The sequence below is a fragment of the Lasioglossum baleicum genome, chromosome 6, assembly GCF_051020765.1.
Source record: "Lasioglossum baleicum chromosome 6, iyLasBale1, whole genome shotgun sequence".
Taxonomy (NCBI): Eukaryota; Metazoa; Arthropoda; class Insecta; order Hymenoptera; family Halictidae; genus Lasioglossum; species Lasioglossum baleicum.
Window position 1 is genome coordinate 17,217,894 of NC_134934.1, and position 16,277 is coordinate 17,234,170.

Genomic DNA, 16,277 nt, shown 5'->3' on the forward strand with positions numbered 1-16,277 from the left:
GTCAACTGCGGCTTTGTTTAGGAGTTATTAACGAAAAACACGGACCAATCAGAGCGCGCCCTGGGCCGCAGCGCCGTCACGATGCGATGTCACGGCGTACCGCGACACTCGCTTGCCGGCGCGGCTTGGCGCGCCGGGCCAGGGCGCGCTCTGATTGGTCCGTGTTTTTCGTTAATAACTCCTAAACAAAGCCGCAGTTGACTTTGGTGCAAAGGAAAATGTCTCTTAGAATGGTCTCAGGAACCACCCCCTTTCGGGATTTTCACGAATTTTGGGACACCCTGTATATACTTGACTCCAAATAAGAATGTAATAAAATTGATGGCGTCAGCCAATGATCGCGTGGTCGGCGGAGTACGAGTAGAGGGATTAGCCAATGAACGAGTTCCGTTCTTATTTGTGGAGTCAAGCTTAGCACTTTGCCCACATCCATCATCTGGTATATATATAGACGATGTAATCTTGGAAAAAGGCATGTTATCTGAAGCCGGATCTATAAGTTATATACACGTGGTCTGAGGATAGACTTTGCGACCTGACCCAATTCATTAATTTATCTCTTCGACCAATAATAAAAATGCATGTAAATACTCGATACTAAATTTCCAATTGGAATACTAAATGTTTATTTATGACTACAACTCGATAATTGTTATATAAAATGCAAGTCGATCATAAATTATCCCGGTAGAGAAGGTTCTCTTCCAGTTCTCTTCTTTCAACAAATGATTTTCAGCTGATAGGACAGTGATAGAAGTGAAGTGTAACTATTTTGATCCAATGTCAACCAACGTCAGTCGATGTCTAAATGTTACCACTATTTATATGTAATATGTTATTGGACCACTGTATACATATATATCCATGTATATGGTATATATATACATATATATTTGAATTAGGTCGAAGTCACTTTCTTATACAATAAGGCAAATATTGTATTTGTTTAGGTCTATCAAAATATTTTACAATTGCTATTATCAACTATAATTTATTTCATGTCATGATTAAATATTATCAGTAGATAACATAAAGTGTATACTTATCTTTCCTAAACAGTGGAAATGTTATGAAAATTTTTGACATATATATGAAGAATAGTTATAGCACTGCCATCGATAACTAACAAGAAATAAATATGAGGACTGTAAACTTTCGTTATTTGATAAGTAGAAATATTTTTGTGCAACATTGTGGACAAGACTTTATTCATTCATCTCTATTATCATCCAAACGTATACATACTAGTGCAACTTTGTAAGTTTGATTTCGTAAGTATATACAGTTTCCTATTATCTATTATTTACTTGAATATTTCTATATTTTCATTCAAGTTCAACACCAGTAAAAGTTGCATATGCATCATATGAGTCGGTGAAGGGAACAAGTGCTTCAAAGCATCCTATTATCATAATGCATGGCCTCTTTGGCTCAAAGAATAACTGGAACATGTTATCAAAGTCGATACACCAGCAAACAGATCGTAAGGTAGATACATGGAATTTATGTGATATAAGAAATACTTGGAGCGTATTTATAGGTAATAACTATAGATGCAAGGAACCATGGAGATTCCCCGCATTCTTCGGATATGACATATCATGACATGGCAGAAGATATCGTTCACCTAATGAAAGATTTGGGATTTGAAAAAGCAATATTATTGGGGCACAGCATGGGAGGATCTACAATGATGTACGTAGCTTTACATTATCCAGAGCTAGTAGAAAAATTAGTAGTAGTAGATATGTCACCAGTGAGGGCCAGTCCTCAACTTTGGGAGATCGGGAAGTTATTAAAAATTATGAGTAATGTAAAACTGAGCGCTAGTCCGACATTAACGAAGACACGTAGAATGGCAGAGGAACAGCTTGCAGAGAATATTAAATCTGTGCCACTCCGTCAGGTATAAAATTACTTTCCATATGTATGATAATTTAATAATCTGTGTACGGCAATTATAGTTAAAAATGAAATTTCATTGCAGTTCTTAATAATGAATATAGTAGAAGCTGATATTGGAAAGTATAAATGGCGAATTAATTTACCTGTACTAGAACAATATTTTGCAACACAGATAGCAGTCTTCCCACGTGTAGAATCGAGAGATTTTAAGGGGCCAACACTATTTATAGGAGGTGCTTTAAGCGATTTTATAAAACTAGAAGATCACAATGATATTAAAAAATTGTTTCCTTCTGCGGAATTCCTCTACATAAGCGGTGCCTCTCATTGGGTTCATACAGAGAAACCAGCTGATTTTATGAAGATTGCAGTTGATTTCATAAATCGATCGTAATTGTAAGTATTACACAAAGATAAGAAAAACACGTAATGCGTTTTGTAAACATATATATGTATTTATGTGAAATTTATAACATTACAGATATATAAGTGAAAAATAGAAAGATAAAGTACAATTGTATACAAGTGTAAACAAATTGTGAATTCTGCATCAGGTAAGAACTGGCAAAGTTTAACACTTTATTAACTTCTTATTTGTTATATTTTCATAAATTGCATATTTAATGTTTTACAGCTTGAAAACGATTTTATCAGAACTGGAAAAGTAGTTTCGCATAAGGCCATGTTTTATCGAAGAACAACTATTCAAAATGTAAAATTTTGATAAGGCTTTTAGACATTATTAAAACATAATGTGCTTAATTAATCATTGTGATTTAAATGCAAAAATATTCAACAAAATATATAAGTTCGATTCAAAATGTTTAAAGAATCGTGTATAAATATTGTATCTAAGCGTTAACGTAAAGATTTGCAGTTCTTGCAAATCTTGTGTACAAAGAAATAAAGTTATAATTTTAAATTAGTTAAATATGTGTTACAATATCACAATCATTGTTTTGCAGAGTGCAAATTCCTTACTAACTTTTCTCTTCATATTTTATTCTATTCAACAAATCACATACTAAAGTACATCGTGTGAATGTCCACCATTGTATGCATAGTCTGCTTTATTGTGCATAACCAATTGATTGTCCACAAAATAAAATGAATCTGAGCGTGTTTCAAATGGATTTGCAATCATTTCAGATACTGTAAGATCATTTTTAATAGAGTTGTACTATAAAGATTAATATTTTAAGCTATCAAACAATCAGACTTGTGTAACTTACCCAAATCAGCAGGCAAGGTAGGAAACTCATAAATATGTTCGCAGGTATTTTTGCTGTTTGGTATACAAAATCCGAATTGAAAATCAAAGGTTTTTAACAATCTGTCTCGAAAGAAGTGGCGTTCGATCATTCGGAAATTATTTACTGGTTTAGAGCCCACAAGAAATTCTACTGTTGCCCCAACAGTCTTTAATTTGAGAAATTGAGGTGTGAACTGATAACGTACAAAGCGACCAGTATTTGTATCCTCATAACCAGATTCTTCGCAGTCTGGTTCTACATCTTGAACAGGATCACATTCTATAATATACGAATAAGAAATTTATATATGAAAACATACACGGTGTAAACACAGCAATGCAGGAATTATTTTAGTCGGCATTTACCGGTAGCTGGTGGTTTTGTTATTTCAAACAATATTGCTCCTGTTTCTAGGTCCCTAATTTGAAATCTTGTAAAATCAATGTCGTAAATATTAGCCTCTGGAGAACACAAATATTCTAAAACAGAATTAATCAATGAGTATTTTATGAAAAATAAGTTATATGAAATATTATAATAAAAATATCTTACTGTCGGTAATTGTAGGCAAGCGCAACACCATTTCTGGGGTTATAGGAGTTCTTTCAATGTTTCCATTATCGGAATTTTCCTGATCTAACGACGGTGTGAACGAAGTAATAGCTTCGTTTGATTTATTTTCGCTATCGACACTCATTTTTAATAGTAATTAGACCATAAGCAGACAATTTGTTTGACGTTTAAGCGTATATTTTTCGTATAACTCTTACGCTATATCACACGTATGTAAGATGATGTTCATTGAAGATTTTCAAGGGGTCTTTTACATACATTCTTCGTTACAAATATTTTATGTAGCATTTCCAGTCTTTAAATGGTTTATCCATCCGATAACATCTTCATTGTATAAACTTTCGGACATTCCATCGTATTTTGACAATTATTCATGCGCCACGTTAAAAATGTCAGTCATAAATGTCCTCAAACTATACGTAAATGTAGAGACACTACCCGTTCACACATACGGAATAGTGAACTTACTTTCCACAGAATTCGGGTCTGATTGGTTAGTTATTATCTAGACTAAGTATAGGTATACGGATAGACCATAGACCTTTCATCCAATGTATTTTTGCGGCCCACTTTTGTGGAGTCACGTAACCCCATTACCATTTTCATTTCGCTTGTTTGCATGCAAATAAAGCGATCCAGTACGCGAAACAACGATTCAGGATAGAAATAAACTTATTTATTTATTTGTGGCACGAATATTTTGGCATAAACTCGTCTAAATCGAACGAATCGAACATATGGTACCAGTAGCCCAGAGAATATACTCTCTCTCTCTCTCTCTGGTACTCTGACCGCAATGGACCGCAAACAACCGCAAACAGTGTTTTTGTGTGGTTTTTGCTTTGTGACTTTGTGCTTTGTGACTGTTTGTGACTGGAAGAATTGGGTATTTTTGCGGTGTCGGTAATTTAGAACTGTATACTGAAAGTCCCATTACATCAGACATCTTTACGGATTTGAAGTTTATGTCAGAGTTTACAATCTCTCTGTATCACTCTGTATTCTGTATGTAATATACATCAATATCCTTACATACAACAATTACATACTATAGCTCTTTACTCTTTAGTTCGGAGTTCGGATGGAATGAGATCGCGCAATCGTTGACAGCTTTTTCGTAAGCGTATCTGTCTCTTCTGTCACGTAAAGTTTTGCTCTATGATTACGCAAATAGTTCACAACGTTTATTCATTATACTTGGTAAATGAATTTACTCATTCTTTTCTAGGCAAACTATTAACTTTCATATTGTCAGTTTATGCACTTGTACATTCGATATTTATGTACGACAACTTGGCTTTGTAGTTAGTTAGCAACATATTTCTGTCAAGATAAACAGAAAATTTCTAGTTTCATGTTTCATAAACATTTTATAGTGTTAGAAGAAGGTATTTGTCCAGAAAACAAGTATGAGTACTTTATTTGATTTGAGATGAAATTTATTTGAAATCTTAATACTAGTGCGATCAAACAGATTCATTGCTAAAACTTATTGTTACGCACATATTGTATGCGTACATGTAATAAATTTTAGAAATTGCTATATCTATCGCTATATCTATGAAGTTAACATATATTTTTTTATCTCATTTCAGAGTTATAAGAAAAACCTGTGAAATATTTCTCTAGGATAAATTTTTGTTAAGTTACTAAATAACAACACTAAAATTATTACGTGACAGTTATGCATATGCTAATATCGGAAATCTACAGAAGAAGATTTGGATTCAAATATTGGAAAATGTTTACGATGCTAATGTGTCTATAAGCAATTTTTATACATACCATTACATAGAATTGGTAGAAGAAATTCTTTGAACTACTGAAATACATATAAATACAAGTTATGGCGGGAAGTGGAACAGTTATAACACCAACCATGAAACAATTACATGAGAAAGATCATGTACCTGTATCTAGTGTAGATTATTCTAATATAAGAGGAAAGGTATATATTTTCAATCTTTCCTAATTTTAACCGTTTTAGTGCCACATAGAGCGATCACGCTTCTTCTATTCAATGCCAAAAAATGCAAGCCTGTCGGTGTATAGAGTTGAAATGATTTCACGTACCGTTCTTCTTTAAAAATGTTGTACTGTACTATATATGTACTATCTTAAGCTTCGTAGCTTATTTAGAATGCCGATCGATTAACTAGAAAAGCAATTACATTGTAGCGTAAGATTTTTCGACGCAAAACAAAAGAAGTGCAATCACGTTGACTGGTGCTCATTGACTGAATTTTTGCATTAAAACGGTTAATTCACTACCTATCAATTATATAATGATTTTAATTTGTAATGGATATTAGAACGTCTTAGTCAGTCCATCGGAAGACCAATATGAATTATTACTTAGACGTCTAAAAGAAAGAATTCAAGATGGTGGCACTGAAACAATTTTTGATATCGGTATTGGCGAAGGTTTGTATGTTACACAATATTTAAAAATGCTTACCAGCGTAATCGTTATTTAAATAACATTTTAGATGGTTCAGAGGATGGTTTAAAGGAGGGTGAGTACGAAGCATCTGTTGCCACCCTGCAATCTCTCGCAGCTACATTAGAAGCAGACTGTGTGCTTCTACGTCAGAGTAAAGTAGATCAAGGCCTTGTAGGACAATATCTAGTGCGAAGACGTTTAGACATACAGGATTTCTTAGAAATTAGGTTACTACTTTTTGGAGTAATATAATTAGAAAATAATCTCTGTAATTGGTCCTGCAACGAACAGTCATTAAAATCTGAAAAATGAAGTTTCACATTTTATCGAAATTGAATATGAAGGATCAATCACAGAAATCGATTGTAAATACATCAATAATATCATAAAAAGAATTAATGTAACAGATTTTAACTTCAGGGTGGCTGTTGTTGGTAACGTAGATGCTGGAAAATCAACACTTCTAGGTGTACTAACACACGGAGAGCTTGACAATGGTAGAGGCTTGGCCCGTCAGAAATTATTTCGCCATAAACACGAAGCAGAAACAGGACGTACAAGTTCAGTCGGAAATGACATTCTTGGATTTGATAGCGTTGGTATGGTATTCATATATTCAGCGTCTTAAAATTGTTTGTCAAATTATACGCACACGTCATATCTTCTGCAAAGGTAATGTGGTAAATAAGCCAGAACATGGATCTTTAGATTGGGTAAAGATATGTGAAAAGTCTTCTAAGGTTATTACATTTATTGATCTTGCTGGACATGAAAGATACTTGAAAACTACTGTTTTTGGAATGACGGGACACGCACCCGATTTTGGTAAGACTGTTTAATCATTGTGTATAATATAAACTCCTCTATATTCCGATTTTTCACAGAAAAATATAGTAAATATATTTTAGGTATGTTAATGGTTGGAGCAAATGCTGGTATTGTTGGAATGACAAAAGAGCACCTAGGATTAGCTTTAGCATTATCGGTACCAGTATTTGTTGTGGTTACTAAAATTGATATGTGTCCGCCAAATATATTGCAAGAAAATTTAAGATTGCTTATAAGAATCTTAAAATCACCAGGCTGCAGGAAGGTGCCGGTTACAGTAAAGACATCCGATGATGTAGTTGTTAGCGCCACTAATTTTGTATCTGAACGGTGAGCCTCTACGTTTCCTTTCTTTTCTCTCTTCATAACGTTAAAATTACTTTAATTGTTAATGCATTCGTATAGGTTGTGCCCTATTTTTCAAGTGTCAAATGTAACAGGTGAAAACTTGAGTCTTCTTAAAATGTTTCTGAATTTACTAACTGCGAGAATAACTAGTCACGACGATGAACCAGCAGAGTTTCAAATAGATGATACATATTCAGTACCAGTAGGTATTATATTGTATATTTGACTTTGCTATTAAAAGCTGGTCGTTATATAATGCTTATCAAAACATTCATATTTTCATTTCAATATTGGTTTTAGGGTGTTGGTACCGTGGTTTCTGGGACAACTTTGAAAGGCGTGATAAAGTTGAACGACACATTATTGCTGGGTCCTGATCCTCTAGGTCGTTTCATTCCGATTGCTGTAAAAAGTATTCATAGGAAAAGAATGCCTGTCCGTGAAGTGAGAGGGGGTCAAACTGCAAGTTTTGCATTAAAAAAGATTAAGAGGTCACAAATTCGAAAAGGTATGGTGATGGTAGCACCAGCATTGAATCCGCAAGCTTGCTGGGAATTTGAAGGAGAAATTCTTGTATTACATCATCCGACAACGATTAGTTCTTGTTATCAAGCAATGGGTACCTTTCATTTCTCTTTCGAGCTTTCACTTTTGTTGTACTTTGATGTTTGTAACTATGTAAAATCATTTTTAGTGCACTGTGGAAGCATAAGGCAAACAGCGTCTATAATTTCTATGTCACAAGATTGTTTAAGAACTGGCGATAAAGCTTTAGTACGCTTTAGATTTATAAAACATCCTGAATATATAAAACCAGGACAAAGAATGGTATTTAGAGAGGGACGTACAAAAGCAGTTGGCAATGTTTTAAAACTTATTCCATATTCAAATACTACTGCTATGCAAATAAGCAGGTCTAATAAACCAAATAAATCCCAAAATCGCCAAGGTTCTTCCTTTGTGATGCAAGTATGTTATTAATTACTTACGATAAAAAACGGAAATCGCATTTTTTTATGGTAAAAATATGCATTTATTATATTTCCTTCTATTAGTCACTGGATGCAACAGCAACAGATTCTTCGCTCGAGGGACAAGTATCGAAACAAGAAAATTTGTTACAAAAATCTGGTATGAATCAGAATAAAAAAAGTAGAGGTCGGAGAGGAGGACGACCTCATAATACTGCGAACAGTATTATTCAACCTTTGTCGGAACAGAATCCTCCTACAAAAGTGTAAACAGAGTTTCTGTACAAAATTCATATACATACATGTATATATATACATACACTCTCTCTCCACATTTACAAGTTATTCTAAGATTCTCGGAAAAATGAGAATTCAATTATATACATAGTTTAGTTTATGGTTTAATTTATTGAAATTCAGATGAAAACTTATGAACGCGTTTTCAAGTAATATATATTTTTAATTAACGCCGAGAATGTCGAAGTATCTTGTTTATATAAATACGTGGATTATTTTCATAGTTCTTTATATTATATATAAAACTATACTTAGGGGTCACTTATATATGTGTGAAAAATAACATCTTTCTGCTACAACATAGAAAGAACCCCTGAATTAATACTTGTAACGCACATCGTGCTTTCAACCCTATTAGAGTACAAATTGTCTTTCACATTTTGACTAAATTATTAAAATTAAACCGTATAGTGCTTTTAAAACTTATAAGGAAAATATACATACATTGTTATTTATAAAGTGTTTTATTTTTATAAGCATCAATGTATCTTAAAAAAAACTATCAAACAAATATAATCTGTACAAAAAATATGAACAATCGTTTCCTTTAAAACAAATATCAAGTATCTGTATTAGAGTTTTTCCGAAATATGGAAAATATATTCAGACGTTCTTTCTTTATGACATTATACATTTATTTTATGTGCAATTCACAAGAAGATCATCAGATTAATTTTGTTAGATAGCATAAAAACTTTTATAACTTGCTTCTAAAGTAAACAGTATAAGTTTGTGTGTTATAATATAATGTATTATGTATATACTATACCAATACTGTATTCAAAGTATAAAATAATAAAAAGTTTCTTAAAAAGATGTTTGTAAATTTAATTACATTTGACATAATCAACATATCTTTATTATTTATTACCCGGAACGTAATAATTACAGATATATTTCCTGTACATTAGATATCTCTATTTCCTATAACACTAAAACACTTTTTTGTAGCTATTTTGGTGAATTCTTTTTAAGATTATCCTTTACTTGTTTCAAGTCCTTTTTAAATGTTTCAGCAATCTTTTTCAATAGTTGACCAAATTCCTGAGGATTCGTAATTCGAGATGTTCCATGCAAGGTACCTGTTTTGCATAACATATATACTACAAACTGTGCAGCTTTCCTGATTGGCCTTGATTCTGCCAATTTGTTGATCAAACGTTCGTTATTCATGAAGTACAAGAATAAAGATCGAAAAAAACGCATATTGATATGATGTGTTTTTCTTTAATTGTAATTAAATTTATACTTATATTTTCGGAACTTCAAATGTGCACATATTACGATACTTCAATAAAAGTTCTCGTTTAAGACGAAGCTGTTTGCGAAGAGTTTCTAATTTTTGCAATTGTTCCTCTTTACTATATTCTATTCCTGGCAACCTTTTAATCTGAAATATATGAATACACTATTATACATAACAAACATTAATGCAATTGTATGTTAAATTATGTACAGTGGCCAAAATTTCTATAAAGTCATTGTGTCTTGTGCCTTGTAGACACTCGGATAGAGGAACTGCGTACTCTAGACCGCTATGTTTACTATTTACATTTGTTTTGATTTTTTTCTGTGTGGTGCAGAACACAAGTGCGAAGTTTCTATAAAGTCACTTAGTGTTTCTCTGTATTCTGAGTAGAGAACTACGGAAAACTGCAAATATTCTAAAAGTATTAGTTTTAGAACTCACAGAAATCCTGTTTGTTATAATTTGATTCACGTGTATGAGAATGCCGAGAGGAAAAGTACTAACAAGTGAAGAAAAAGCATCAATCGATGCTTATAAAGATATGGGCTGCTCTAATCGCGCAATTGCTAAGAACACTAATCGGTCATATACTGTGATTAATAATTATATCAATTTACGTGAAAATTACGGAAAAAATCATCTTAAAGGTAATAATAAAAAATAGTCGAAGAGACAACATTCAATATTAATGAGGTCTGCAGCTAAGGAAAGGAGAAATGCAGCACAATTTCAAGCTGAATTAGAGCTCCCAGTAACAACAAGATGTGTGCAACAACTTTTAAATTCTTCTGGACAAAAATACAACGTAAACCAGGCCTTAAAGGAGTACATAAACCGGCCCATATTGATTTCGCACGGGCACAAAACACAGTGATTTTATAGAAATTTTGGCCACTGTATATATAAATTGAATTTCCAGTTTAAATTTAGTTTTTATTGCACATTCAACATATTATGATATCTTACCTGTGCCCTTGCAGAATCTAATTTCTTTTGTAGCTCTAATATCTTATGACTTGTATCCTGGGATTCTTTGGCCTTTTGTGTAGTATCATGTGGATCTTTCTCAACACTAAGAATAAATGGAACATGTGTATTGCACAATATCATTATTGCACAATAAGATTCTCAAGATCTAATATTATCTTATGAAGTTGATTACTTGAAATTTTTTATTTATTCTTGTTCGAAATTTGTAGAACAAGTTGAGATAAAATATATTATGTAAAAAAATAACTATGCAAAACTATCACATTTCATTCGAACAGTGATTTATAAGAAGAAATACAGTATTGTCAGTGGTTAGATTTAATTTATAAATTCATGTAATCATAATCTTAATCTTCAACATGATAAATAAGTACTTACATTATTTCTCTTACTCAATTTGGTTGCTTATAAATATTATTACTTTAATAAGAAACAACAACGCATAAAAATGAGATTAATGTTCTTCGCGGGAATAAAAATGTATACAATATATACAAAATGTCTATGTGTATCTTCAAACCAAAAGTATCAAAATACTTATGATAGTAAAAATTTGTACAAATATAGGTTATGCGTTGCAACGATTTTAATAAATGATTTAGGAATATATTGAAATTGCATAATTATCTTAATTGTTAATTTATTAAATGCACAAACCTACGAATTATTTCGTATATAAGTGGTAATATTTCAATTTCTAAATCGTCAACTGTAAACTGCCCGCGTAGAGGGACCTCTTCTGATAATTCCGCTGACTCCATTACAATGTTTTAAACATCCATATTCAAATACTTGGTGATATACTATTGATGACATATATGATCTTCAGTCTATGTCTATACTGTAAACTTATATTATTTCCTTCACAATTTTACCTTTCCTTTAAATAACAAATCACTCGATATGAACAGACGAAATGAGAATTGATGAGTATATAATGTCCGTTCCCAGTTCGATAAGTTCGATTGTGCCAAAATGTTTTCGCGCATGCGCGACGATTTTATCATCAGTAAAGTACAAAGTGAGGCTAAAATGGGGTACCTTGGTCACCCCGCATAATTTCGCAAAATTTTGTTTTTCGATTTTCAAATATGGATGTTTGACATGCGTATGTTATATTAAAATTTAATGTGTATGTACATATAATATGTAATATATAAACTTCTGAACTCTTCCGGTACTTTCCTACCGGTAATAGTTCCCGATTACATTTCCTACAAACTTAGGACCTTATAGAACGCAATACATACGTTCTTGTATTTGGTCGCGCATGTGCGAAAAAACCGTGCAATATCCCAACACTGCTCGCGCATCCGCGGCGATTTCAGCCTCAGTAACGTAAGCTTCTCGATAAAATGGGGTTCCTTAAGCAACCCGCAGAATTTTTAAAAATTTATATGATTTGATTCTGAAAAATGAATGTATAACACGTTAATTTGTGTATATTTTGTAACTCGTAGGTGCTCGTAGGACACGTCCTGGAGTCTTTTTGTCCGGTAAGATTATTTCGGTACATCCCCGCCAATATAACTGCCTCAAGGCTATGGCCGCTCTGCTACCCAATAGTAGATACGTTATACGTTACTGTCTTCTCGCGCCTGCGCGAGAAAATTTGGGCACAATCGAAGCACTGGGCGAGAGCAGGCGAGAGTGACTAACAGCTGCCCTCAGCAAAGAAGTTTTACTTCAAAAGTAAATTACTATCCAGTATAATCTAAAAATACGCCTTGTCCTTTTCCTAGAGAGTAAGAATTAATATCGTAAAATTAATGAAGAATAATCTTAATAGGTTCTAGTCTTTTTCTTGTATGGTTGTTACGATATTTTCTTAAACACAGTACGCATTGCTTTTAAAGGTAACAATATAAGTACTTTATGTTCTCAGTGTCTACCAGCGTCTCCCATCATTCGGACTTATGAAAGAAACAGTGTGCGGCCCGCGTGGGCCCGCGGGCCGCCTGCGCCACGCCAGCTCTCTGGCTCTGGAGATAAAGTCACGTTAGAAGTAAAGAGTGGGAGAACCTGAAAACCCTGGGAGGAGGGAGTCGCGCAGCGACGGCGGGGAAGGAGTTGCCCGGCTTTGCCGTACATCAATATACTAAAGATCAAGATACTAAAGAACAAAGAAAGTTTATGTAATATAAATGTTTGACAATTCAATATTTTGTGGCAGCTTTACCTAATAATACAACAGATATATTTTTCATATCTAAAATGCTTTGTACTATAGAATTTACAGAGCTTTGTGCAGAACTCTTATATCTATTTAGAAATTTTACGTAATTCGTTTGAAAGACGATCTCTGGATATCAACGATCTCTGAAGTCTTTGTTTTAGATATTTTAATTGAATTTTCAAGTATTTATTTTCCGTTTTTAACTTGACATTTTCTCGTTCCAATTTCATTTCACTAGGACTTTTCTTCGGGGAACTTTCGTCCAGTGCTACATAATTTGGAACTGGTTCATCTTCCGCCCACTCCATTCCATCATCCTCATCATCTGAGAACGAGAATGGCTGCTTTGTATAAACTCGCGTCGGCTTGTTCACATGCATCTCTATTTCTATTTCTTGTTCCTCTACTACAGGTCTTGTTTCTTGCCATTCTTCTCCTCCCGTCTCTTGCTGTTGTTCTTTCTCCGTCTCTTGTCGTGGTTGCTGCTGTTCTTCTACCTCTGGCTTTTTCCGTTGTTGCTGCTGTTCTTCTTTTCCTGACTCCTTCCATTGTTGTTGCTGTTCTTCTTTTACTGGCTCTTTCCATTGTTGCTGCTGTTCTTCTTTTCCTGTCTCCTTCCGTTGTTGTTGCTGTTCTTCTTTTCCTGGCTCTTTCCGTCGTTGCTGCTGTTCTTCTATCCCTAGCTTTTTCCGTTGTTGCTGCTGTTCTTCTTTTCTTTTCTCTTGTTGATGTTGTTGCTGTTCTTCTTCTTCTCGTCCTTTTCCCTCTTTTGTTTTTTCTTTTTCCTCAATGTTGGGGTCTCTCTTTTTTAGTCTTCCAGCCATAAAATCTTTTAATTTCTGTTTCCACATTTCTACCAGATGATCCGATGGTTCCGGTATTGCATTCCTTTTCAACTTTTTCCTTCCATATGGATAAGACCTAGGGCCCGGTTTGAACGATTCGGGCGTAAAATGCTTCTCACATACACCTAAGTGTGAAATTGTTTGATACCACAGATGAATATAGCAAAGTGTAAATCTTTTAATACCATTTAGCACGAATATAAATGTCTTGCTTACCCATTCGTCTTAGAGTGGAACTGCTGTAATGTTTTAGAGCCGGATTACCTGTTAAAAGAGTAATAAACTTTTAAGTATGTCAATTTATACCTACCATTCTATAACAAGTAAACACCTTTCTGCCCAGCTTCACCCGAAATTTATACGAACGAAGTTAACCAATTAATTCATGACTCGGCAAGCGGAATACTGAAAATGAGCTAAGGTTCAAAGCATTAAGAAATGCTTTGCCATAACAATCGTAAATACATTCTACATACATCTTTGAGTACAGGGTGTCCACAAAACTCTACTCAATTATAAATTCTAGATACAACAAGAAGGAAGACTATATTTACAATTCTACATATTTATGTACTTACAAACTCTTGAAAGCCATTCGTCACAAAGAGGGTTGCCCTTTTTCGGGAAGCAATATAAGCTAACTTGATGTCGATTGTTGCTGCACTCCACATAGGCGCAAATATCTATAAATGGTACTGACGGCGGCTTCTTCTTCTCCGTCTTCTCCGTCTCCATATTCTAAAAAAGTTGAAACAAATTACAAATAAACGCTCAAGTCCACGAAAACGTTTTTAAAAAAGAAAATAGAAAACAAGTATACAGGAACAAAACTTAAATATCAAAAATTAACAAAAAGCTTGTAGAAACTTGATCAGGAGCTAAGAAAATTATGTTAGTTATGAAAATCAGTTATCATTATACACGAGAACTACATAGTTGAAGAGGTAATAATACAAATTGTTATTTAAGTACAGAGTTAATGATGGCAGATATTTTTACCAAAGCCTTGCCTAAAATTAAACATGGGAATTGTTTGTCTATGTTAAATATGCAATAATTTAAATATTGTATATCAGATAACTATTTTTATTATACTTACATTGATAGACGGGATGCTGGCTGAAGTATGTAAATGTAGTCAATGTATGCAGTGTGATATAATGAATGTTATAATGTATGTTTGATATAAAAATCGAGATATCGTTATTGTCGTTTTTTTATTGATTACTTCTTCATCTTCGTTACATGTCGTTTTTCTAATTACGTCAGTAATAGACATAATTATACAATCATACGTATAAAAACAAAAATAATTATATATTTCGTATTTTTATGATACATCACTCATAAATATTATTTATTTCCACCGTTACGAATTTATTGTCTCCAAATCGTAGCAAAAATGAAGTATACAGAATACTCGATTCTGATCATTCTGATTCTCAAACCTAAATTCATTCAACAGATTTCAACATCGAACGCGACACGAAAATATTTAGTAATGGGTGTGACAAATACACTGAATGATTGGTCTATTTACTACTATACCTTATCTGTGATACTATTGCAAAATAGTTCAATTAAACATTAGATTAAACATTTTCTTTTGGAAAAAGGACTTTTACCACTTTTTAGGTAGATATAACCTATAATGCGCCGCAACGCAGATAACCCAAAACAATAAAAGCATAACGCATAAAACTTACTCATAAATGCTCTATGATGTGAGTGGATATGAGCGAGAATAGCGAGATACGTAAAGAAAGTAATTCCTGTAAAGATACGTTGCTACTCGTACAATTGAAAGTGTATGTTACGCTCGTATTCTTCTCAATCTTTGATATTTCGATTTCTATATATAGGAATACTATACATATAGAATGGTTAAAAAATGGATTTATTTGTAAAATATAAATTATACACGATGTGTAATATATTTCACTAAAACAGCTACAATAGAATCCTCTATGCTACTAAATAAATACAATGTACGCACAAGCTTACGCGTTTAGCGTATTTTGTGAACATTGTATATTTCAAATATTTCTTTCATTGTGTCAATACGTACTGATTACTTACTGCTAAACTGAATACTATCCACGAACCATACTACATCGGCGTTGATCGGCGTATACATGCATGTAATGTGATGTAATGTTGGTCTTGTTTTGTCCTAGCACAGAGAAAATTTCCTTTCCCGTCCTAACCTTAACGATACTGTCAAGTAAAGTTAGCTGACTGAAGGCGGACGACACGTGTTCCCGCCAATAAAATAAAATATTATCGTGCAGCACGCGCCTCTGAATTTTTCTTGTAAAGCTATCTGGCGCTATTATTAATAAAAAAAAAACGTATAACTTTTCATGAGAAAAACTATTTCGACTTTGAAATTGGTTTAT

At 33.3% G+C, this 16,277-nt stretch overlaps 5 protein-coding genes across 10 annotated transcripts; 2 read left to right on the forward strand and 3 right to left on the reverse strand.

The window, feature by feature from the left end:
- The first annotated feature begins 489 nt into the window (after positions 1 to 489).
- On the forward strand, positions 490 to 2,685 carry LOC143209455 (sn-1-specific diacylglycerol lipase ABHD11). 2 transcript variants are annotated; one of them, XR_013009087.1, is made up of 6 exons: positions 1,060 to 1,257; positions 1,335 to 1,488; positions 1,541 to 1,906; positions 1,988 to 2,301; positions 2,387 to 2,459; positions 2,540 to 2,685. XR_013009087.1 is itself a non-coding variant. In XM_076425093.1 (5 exons), the coding sequence occupies exons 1-4, from the start codon at positions 1,139 to 1,141 to the stop codon at positions 2,297 to 2,299; spliced, it is 951 nt and encodes a 316-aa protein (XP_076281208.1). In that variant the 5' UTR covers positions 490 to 1,138; the 3' UTR covers positions 2,300 to 2,301; positions 2,387 to 2,523. The 2 variants fall into 2 exon arrangements, 1 of the variants encoding a protein (XP_076281208.1); XM_076425093.1 differs by lacking the exon at positions 2,540 to 2,685 and having other exon boundaries at positions 490 to 1,257; positions 2,387 to 2,523.
- Positions 2,340 to 4,155, reverse strand: Unc-119 (unc-119 lipid binding chaperone). The gene is made up of 4 exons (XM_076425102.1): positions 3,711 to 4,155; positions 3,524 to 3,637; positions 3,138 to 3,437; positions 2,340 to 3,057 (listed from the first exon to the last, which is right to left on the reverse strand). The coding sequence occupies exons 1-4, from the start codon at positions 3,853 to 3,855 to the stop codon at positions 2,930 to 2,932; spliced, it is 687 nt and encodes a 228-aa protein (XP_076281217.1). The 5' UTR covers positions 3,856 to 4,155; the 3' UTR covers positions 2,340 to 2,929.
- Positions 4,156 to 4,756: 601 nt separating this feature from the next.
- Gtpbp1 (GTP-binding protein 1) lies at positions 4,757 to 8,901 on the forward strand. The gene is made up of 11 exons (XM_076425066.1): positions 4,757 to 4,931; positions 5,327 to 5,679; positions 6,044 to 6,155; positions 6,221 to 6,401; positions 6,595 to 6,773; positions 6,847 to 6,999; positions 7,083 to 7,332; positions 7,408 to 7,552; positions 7,651 to 7,969; positions 8,045 to 8,319; positions 8,406 to 8,901. Exons 2-11 carry the CDS (start codon positions 5,578 to 5,580, stop codon positions 8,589 to 8,591), a joined length of 1,902 nt encoding a protein of 633 aa, XP_076281181.1. The 5' UTR covers positions 4,757 to 4,931; positions 5,327 to 5,577; the 3' UTR covers positions 8,592 to 8,901.
- A 763-nt stretch (positions 8,902 to 9,664) lies between these two features.
- On the reverse strand, positions 9,665 to 12,474 carry Med9 (mediator complex subunit 9). Of its 2 annotated transcripts, XM_076425117.1 has the most exons (4): positions 11,733 to 12,474; positions 11,515 to 11,660; positions 10,834 to 10,939; positions 9,665 to 10,008 (listed from the first exon to the last, which is right to left on the reverse strand). In XM_076425117.1, the coding sequence occupies exons 2-4, from the start codon at positions 11,616 to 11,618 to the stop codon at positions 9,868 to 9,870; spliced, it is 351 nt and encodes a 116-aa protein (XP_076281232.1). In that variant the 5' UTR covers positions 11,619 to 11,660; positions 11,733 to 12,474; the 3' UTR covers positions 9,665 to 9,867. The 2 variants fall into 2 exon arrangements, with proteins under 2 accessions (XP_076281232.1, XP_076281230.1); XM_076425115.1 differs by having other exon boundaries at positions 9,667 to 10,008; positions 11,515 to 12,469.
- Positions 12,475 to 12,968: 494 nt separating this feature from the next.
- On the reverse strand, positions 12,969 to 16,098 carry LOC143209450 (uncharacterized). 4 transcript variants are annotated; one of them, XM_076425079.1, is made up of 5 exons: positions 15,958 to 16,098; positions 14,978 to 14,997; positions 14,457 to 14,616; positions 14,095 to 14,142; positions 12,969 to 14,003 (listed from the first exon to the last, which is right to left on the reverse strand). In XM_076425079.1, exons 1-5 carry the CDS (start codon positions 16,013 to 16,015, stop codon positions 13,120 to 13,122), a joined length of 1,170 nt encoding a protein of 389 aa, XP_076281194.1. In that variant the 5' UTR covers positions 16,016 to 16,098; the 3' UTR covers positions 12,969 to 13,119. The 4 variants fall into 4 exon arrangements, with proteins under 4 accessions (XP_076281194.1, XP_076281196.1, XP_076281195.1 ...); XM_076425081.1 differs by having other exon boundaries at positions 15,947 to 15,961; XM_076425080.1 differs by lacking the exon at positions 14,978 to 14,997.
- Between the last annotated feature and the right edge of the window lie 179 nt (positions 16,099 to 16,277).